Here is an 8,032-nt window from a genome sequence, read left to right as displayed (position 1 = left end):
GATTTTCAGGAACTTGGGGGATATTTTTCAGTCTCGGGGACTCTAAACTAACTCGTGATAGCCTTGGTTTTAGGTTAAATTGGCAGAGGAAAATGTTTGAACGCTCGGTTTCTAGCTTCTAGGCCGAAATATAGCTCGACTTTCTTTTAAGATTGATAGAGTAGCCGGGAACGCCCTACGCGCATCGTAATTTTGGCTAACTTTGGCTCGATTTGCCAGAACTTGGGGGATATTTTCCAGTGGGAGGGATTCTAAACTAATTCGTGATGGCCTTGGTTTTCAGTGAAATGGACAGAGGAAAAATATTTGAACGTTTGGTTTTGAGCTTCTAGGCCGAATTATAGCCCCACTTCATTTTAAGACTGAAAAAATAGCCGAGACCGCCTTACGCGCATTGTGGTTTTGACCAACTTTGGCTCGATTTGCCGGAACTTGGGGATATTTTCCAGGCCCAGGGACTTTAAACTAACTAGTGATGGCCTTGGTTTTCAGTGAAATGGACAGAGGAGAAATATTTGAACGTTTGGTTTTGAGCTTCTAGGCCGAATTAGAGCCCCACTTCATTTTCAGACTCAAAGAATAGCCGAGACTGCCTTATGCGCATCGTGATTTTGACCAATTTTGGCTCGATATGGCGGAACTTTGATGATATTTTCCAGTCCCAGGGACTCTAAACTTCATCGTGATCGCCTTGGTTTTCAGTGACATGGATAGAGGTAAAACTACTCAGGTAAATTAAGGCATGGGCCCAGACTGAAAAATGCATTTTTTAAACATAAATTAGTGTTGTTCAAAGAGGTTTTAATAAAATCGAACGAAATTTTGGTCCACTTAACATAATTAACATTGCGACTTCCCTGGTAAAATATCACGTGATTTAGTCACGTGATCGACGTTCAAGGAAAGCCGATAAGAGCTGAAAAATAGACCATTTTCTACAAGAAATGGCAACACTTTTTCTGTAATTCTTGAAAAATGCAGTGGTACCATTTAAATGTCGGATACTTAAACTGTTAAACTGTACTTGGCCTTAGACGAAATTGTGGTTTGTGTAGAAGTAGTTTCTAGCCAATATAAAAACATACTATAAAACCATCGTTTCTTGTGAATTTAAATGACAAATAAAGTGATTTTCTAAAAAGGCCAAGCACAGAGATATGGAAGACATCATGATACACAAGTATTTGGAAGTAAAAACAGGATATCGAAGTTTAAAAGTGTTGCCATTTATTAAAATACCCTCCCCACGAAACTGTTGTTCGCCATCTTGAATTTGCCATATTGGCCGAGCAGATCACCGAAAAGATAACCTGGGAACGACAATTTTCGTTGTCCTAGAGACGAAATGGCCAATAAGATCAATGATTTGATATCAGGCCTGGCTCCAAGATTCAAAATGGCGGAAGAAGAAGCATTGATGTGGTCGTGGTTTGACTAATTTTTCCAATGTTTTTACCCGTTTTAATACGAAACATTTAACTACAGAAGCTGAAAAATCAAAAATGATGCTTCTGCTAATAGGAAGGCAGCCTAAATAATGTATATTTTCGTGTTTCTAGGTGAAAAGGTGAGAATAAATGACCAAATTGTAACGAAATGCTTATTATTGTAGATTGATGTTGTGGTTCGTGAGAAAAAAATTAAGCTTATTGCTCACAGCTTACATGAGCCTTCGTTGACATTTATAATTGACATGCACGAGATTTTGGCGGAAAATTCAACCGAGCTAATCAGTGAGCAACGATCCGTTTCTGATTTATGTAGATGTTATGCTCTTTCTACAAAGATTGCAATTATATGTCTAAAGGTTTTCTATAGCAAAAATACGGGAGTGACTTGGGCTAAAGGTAATTTTCGACAGAAAAGCCGTGTTCTTTGTATAATTCTGTGAGCAGAAACTGTTAGATTTGGCGCCATAAATGGCCTCTTTCTTTGGATGTGGATTTGCTCGAGTTGCGGTCAAACACAGTTTCGTAAAACCAACTGGCAAAGTTGAGTATGACCACGACAACCGCTTGAGAAACTACCTAGCAGTATTTCAAGGACACCAAGAGCGATATGAGGTAGACAAACATTCTTTTGTCAAACGCTCCAAGAGCCTAGTAAACCATTTTGGAAAATGGAAGCTAAAAACTAACAAGGATGAATACACAGAACATTTCAGCCCCAACAACTGGGAAAAGCTGACCGAATATGAAAAGAAGCAACACACTCGTACAAATTGCGAGGCTTGTGATGTTCATCACTTTCCTTTTCAATCTTTATTTCCTATGTGGAATCAGAAAGAAAACTGTATTACACAACAAGGTTTTCACAAGAACATTAAGAGCTGCATTCTTAAACCATCATGCCGTGGAAATATGAAGGTCACAAAAAAGGCTATAAAAACAGCTACTTCACAGATTTATGAAAAAATAAATGCTCCATTTAAAAATATATTTGGGGTGACATTTGCGAAGGCACAAACCACTGTTTCTGAGTTGGGTCTTGAAGACAAAAAATCACATGCTGAAAAGAAAAAGAAAAGGAGAAAAAAATCCACAGTTGACAAGAGTTGCATCCAGGAGAAATGGTCAGAAAAGGACTGTGACACCATGCTTTCCACTAGACAGACCTACAGCCAGCGACAGGAGCAGCGATTGTCACTTTTCTTTGAAAGTCCAGAAGATGCAGAACAAAGGGCCAATAAAAGGAAACGACAGGAAGAAGAAGGCCAACGTAAGAAGAAAAGGCACTCTCCACGGCCAGATGATCTTGACTTTGACAAAGACGGGCTCCTGGAAAAAGTTAATGCAATGAGGGATGGAGATAAGGTTAGTAAAACATACATTGTGTAACCAGACAAAGTAAAAAGGGCAAAAAAGGTAAAGCCACCCTCTAGCCTGTGCATGTATTACAAAATAGTAATAAACTGCAATAAAAATAAGATATTTAATCATTATAATTATAATAGACTTACTAGGGCAGTACGACTAACAACTGAATCTGGGTGAAACTAATGATAAAGTGGTAATAACTGTAATTACCCTGAAGCCAGAATCAATTACACAAAAATCTCAGGCCAGAGAGAAATTTACTTGGCAAAAAAAAAGTTGAAAGGTGTACCCTTCTTTTCCAGATCAATTACTCAGAACTTGCCCGTCAATATGGTGTGATGGAAAAGACAAAACTGGGAAATATGGTTGTCAAGGAGTTCCTGGAAAGTAAAGGAGTACAGTTATCAAGATTCCAGCAATTCAGACAGGAAAAACCAGCAGCCAGACGAAAAATAATCCGAATGCAAGGTGGAAAGATCTCAGTACCAGTTCCAAGAACAAACAAAGAAATAAGGGAAACTTTAATGGTTAGTACAGTGCAGTAAACTAAATATAAATGAATTCAAAAAGAACTTTTCTTTACTTTTTCAGCCAGGATCCATAAATCTGCATATACTGAATTGTAGACGATGCATGTAATGTATTTTCAAGACTTCTCATGATACATGTATATCTCATAAAGATGTACATGTAGAGCTCTTTGAATTATGGCCAATTGCCAAGAGAGCTCAGCTAATTATTAAATGAGAATATGCAAAGTTTGCTAGGTATTGCATTACAATGTCACATGAGTACACAAAATACTTCAACATGCATAACTCTGGATTCATTAATTTGTGTTGTGTTTCCTTTTTCAGAGCAAAATTGAAAGTGGAGAGTTCATTCTCGGCGAAATGATTGTCCCCCAAACATTCAAAAAGGTGTTGCTGACAAAGGAGGGTACCCTCAAGACTGAAAGATTTACCGTATCTGGCCGTAAGATTCCTCTCCTAGAAATAAGGACACGCATGCTAAAAGAGCAGGAATCCCTGGGTTTACTACGAATTCACAATGATGACTACTACACTGCCATGACAGATACTGAAGTCAGATCCAGACTTATTCAGCTTGGTGAGGATGCCAACACAGGGGATGAAAGTGAAATCGAGTCTAAAGAGAGATTAAAAGCAATGGAAAGAAAGCGGCACATCATGGTTTGGGGTGACAACTCAACCCTTCTCAACCATGGTCACCTTCTACTGACAGTTAATTCAGTATATGATGAGGCCCTGTATTACACCAATGAAGAAATGAAAGCAAAAGGCAAAGGAGACATTGATGTACAGTCTGTAGTTGAAAGACCCCAAGTCTACATTCTGGGGAGATGTGGTTCCTCTGAAGTTGATCAGCTAGCCTACATTAACACCAGAAAGGCCTGTTTACAAAGTATGAACATTAAAATCACCACTTCAAATGGAGTTGAGATTACTGATGTAATGCGCTTTTTTCATGGAGATGGCCCCGAGCAACAATTTGAGGCTGGAGAACAGAAAGGGGGAAATGCTGGATGTGCAAGTTGCAGTGGTGATGCAAGAAAGTACAAAGACCTCGCAGTTTCTCTTTGCAAACCTCACCTTACTCTCTCAGAACGGTTGAGGAAAGTTCTACAGGGGCCTGCTGGGAAAAATAAAAGGAATGCTGGTTTGAAGCCATTTAAAGATCTTCGCTTAGAAGAGTTGACAAGTGAATGCAGAGCCCGAGGCCTCGAAACTGATGGACAAAAGAAGGACCTTCAGGAAATTCTCAAAGAAGAGATTGGTGGAATTCAACGGGTGCCAGCAATGATGTTCTTTGACCAAGAGAAAACACTAGCAGACCTTGGTTTAGGTAGGCATTGCATACTGTCTATTACCAATATTGTGAACATCAAGAGACAGATCTAAAAAAAATTTGTACACAGTACAGTAGGATTTTTTTCCTTGGCCTGTGTTCTGGGTAGGATGATATATTTGTTGGGAAGTTTACAGCAATGATACATGCACTAGTCAATGTACAGTGTACATGTAACATCTATTTACAAATGTATAAATGTTTACAAATGCATGGTACTTGTTACAAGTTCGGGTATATACAGTAGAATTTTACATAAAAATAATGACAAGTGGGCCATTCATAAGCATAAAAATCTTGAAAATCTTATTTCAAACAGGAAACTATGAAGTCTTACCTACAGAGCCTCTTCATGATGTTAAGGAACACATTGCCAATGTTGTCACTGAGTTACCTTCACACCTTGAAAAAGATGAAAAAATTGCATTTCAGGACATCATTGAGTGTTCATCTGCTGGAAAGGAAAAGCTACGTGGCTGTGATTATCGACTTGCAGCTGTCATAGTGGCTCAATACTTACGAGGTAATGATCAAAACATTTTACAGACTAAAGCAGATCTCACAATAATGATAAACAATTTTTGAGCTCTTTTTTTCTATTTGGTGATGGCCATCCTTTTTGATATTTAGCAGCATATGGTGAGGACACAGAGGCTGTTCATACTATTATGTTGTTTAAGGATATTTGAGAATTTCATTTATATGTTTCTGTTTAGAACTTTCACAGCTATTAATAAAACAAAATAATACAAATGTCAGTTGACGAACAATATGAAACAATGGAAGTAGAATTATTTTGTTACGATAACTCTTACAGTAGTGAGTGCTAGCCAGACAATTGACTACAGTACAATGTACACGAGCACGTAGTCAGGAAATTATAGTCTGACTAGTCATACGATAATAACTTACAGCACAGATTGTGCTCCAAGATAGAGTCATGTATTTGTTGTAGTTTAAAATGAAGTCCAGGTCAATATTATTTGAAACTAGTTTGATTTGTATTTTCCTTTGCTCCAGAATTTATTACCATAACCCTTAAACAAATGAAAAACAATTCAAACTAGTTTGAAATCATTTTGACCTGAAATTCATTTTAACATGTGCTACAGAACTCTTAAGAATGGACTTGAACTAGGCTACATGTAGCTATTGACAGCACTATTGCCTGACATATTATTATAATTGTGTTTTATCTCTTGTCAACAGGCAAAGTAAGACCTAAAATACAGACACTGCTGGATTCCCTCACAGAGCTCAGTAAACTACTCTACTTGCCAGCCCAATCACGCTCTCCAAAGTTAGTGTTACGTCTTCACAACCAAGCATTCATCCATGCCATGATATGCAAAGACATCATTGGGCAACCAAAGTCCCTAACAAGCAGAAAGTTCTATGGTCGTTACTGGCATTCTCTGACAGCTCATGCTGGAAAACAGAGTAGGATTATCTCAGCAAAATCCACCAACACCGAGGAGGAAGAAAGGCACTTTAACACTCTACAAGGTGTCACCAGATTGACTAGCAGGAGACCTGGTGATATCATCACTCCAAGCCTGATCCGCCTTCAAGCTGAACAGAAGCTTGCAGAAAGTAAGCAAGGCAATGCTGTTAAAATGCAGGAATCACAGATTTCAAAATACTACAGCACTTTACCACCACTCCCCAACACAACTATACCTAATCGTTACATCGTCAACAATCCCAAGGAGTACCAAGCCCATTTACAAGCCATCAGTGACTTCATTGCCTGTGGTGAAGGTGTCTGGTGGCGTCAGATCTTGTCTGGGGTGGAATTTTTTGATGGCCCTGATGAACCAAGTACCAGACCCCAGGGACCAAACCTTCACCATTTCAGATCAAGTGATCTCAAAAAAGAAGAACAACACCTTCAGCAAAGCTGGGAGAGATGCCTGAATAATGATGCTGTTGTAATCCCCCACAGGATCATCAGATTGTATGACCAGAAAGGTGACTGCACCAGAATCATACACACAAATTTTTTACACAGAGAGAATGATGAAAGTGATGCAGACAGTACACCACTTCAGGAAAGTACATATGCAGATGATGCAGCAGATATGGAATGCCAGGAAGAATATCCTGACTTGGCTTATCAAGGTGAATGTGGAGAAGACATCGATGAGGATGAAAATGGAGAAGAGATAAATGTAACAGGACTGGAAGAGGTAGTCACATCTGTAGTGAAAGATCTGTCCATTGACTACACTGACGATGAGGATGAGGATAATTATGAAGTTTCAGAGCTACAACCTCTTGCGGCAGCGAAAAGAAACCAGCAAAATAAGAGCTCTCATTCTCTTGCCAAGTCCAGCAGTCCACAAGTGAAAGAAATCAAAACCAAACTCTGTGCAAATATAGTGAAAATAGTTGGGGAGACAGATCGCCTGTACAAACTGGACACTGCAAGACAAAACCTTAAAGAACATCCCACAAATGACTTTTACAAAAGAAATTATGAAAGCCTTCTTGCACCTGTTCAGACTCAAATACTGGCCCATCACACTGCTCTTAAGAAACAACACAAAGAATGGGAAAAACAATACTACCTCAGCCACGATTGTTCTGAACCAAGCTTACAAGTCATAAGAAGAAACAAGGAGCAGTATTCGATTTATAAAAATATGCTCTTGTGTGAAGAACTTTTAAAGTATTGGAAAATAACTGTTCACTTATGAACAAGCATAGCATTATAAGATATGAATCGCCTTCGTCTAGGCAATATACATGTAAGCTCAAGTTGTATGAGCATCGACAATATAAATTATACATTGTAATTATATAACACTTAATTTAAATCAAAATTGTTGATGAAAAACCAAATCATAATAACATTATGCTACGAATATAACAAGGTAATTAAAAAGAGTTTGGGACAAGGTTTTTCATTGCACACATACAGCTGTAATAATTTGGGACAAAGGTTTTCCATGGCACACATACAGCTGTAGTAACTTTAAAAGATATATATTTTAGCACACATTTTCAACATAATGATATAGAACTATTTCTTCCATGTGTCAAAAAAAACTCACATAACCTTAACTAAGTGACTGTTAAGTTATAGAGAGCACATGTACAATTAATAGAAAAAAACATGAAAACTCCTATTTATCCACTTTCCACAGTCGTCGTATTTTTTATGAATAAATTCATTAACCAAACAATTTTATTTCCATGTATTAAAAACTAAATTCCTTTCAGATGCGAGCTCCAATACATTATCCGGAGTTTTAGTGTGTTTCTGTTGACCCAAAATAAAATTCTCCCAACCAAACTTCAAATGAACACACATTGCTACTAAGGAGAAGTAACAACCGAATCAT

At 38.0% G+C, this 8,032-nt stretch overlaps 1 protein-coding gene across 1 annotated transcript; it reads left to right on the top strand.

Moving 5' to 3' along the window:
- Positions 1 to 728: 728 nt before the first annotated feature.
- LOC145471211 (uncharacterized) lies at positions 729 to 5,270 on the top strand. Its single transcript, XM_081454829.1, has 4 exons — positions 729 to 2,813; positions 3,119 to 3,343; positions 3,674 to 4,682; positions 5,005 to 5,270. Exons 1-4 carry the CDS (start codon positions 1,920 to 1,922, stop codon positions 5,268 to 5,270), a joined length of 2,394 nt encoding a protein of 797 aa, XP_081310955.1. The 5' UTR covers positions 729 to 1,919.
- Positions 5,271 to 8,032: the final 2,762 nt, after the last annotated feature.

The sequence above is a fragment of the Orbicella franksi genome, unplaced genomic scaffold (assembly GCF_964199315.1).
Source record: "Orbicella franksi unplaced genomic scaffold, jaOrbFran1.1 SCAFFOLD_36, whole genome shotgun sequence".
In the NCBI taxonomy this organism is placed as follows: domain Eukaryota; kingdom Metazoa; phylum Cnidaria; class Anthozoa; order Scleractinia; family Merulinidae; genus Orbicella; species Orbicella franksi.
The sequence above is the reverse complement of the archived record's forward strand: the minus strand, read 5'-3'. Positions and strand labels throughout refer to the sequence as shown.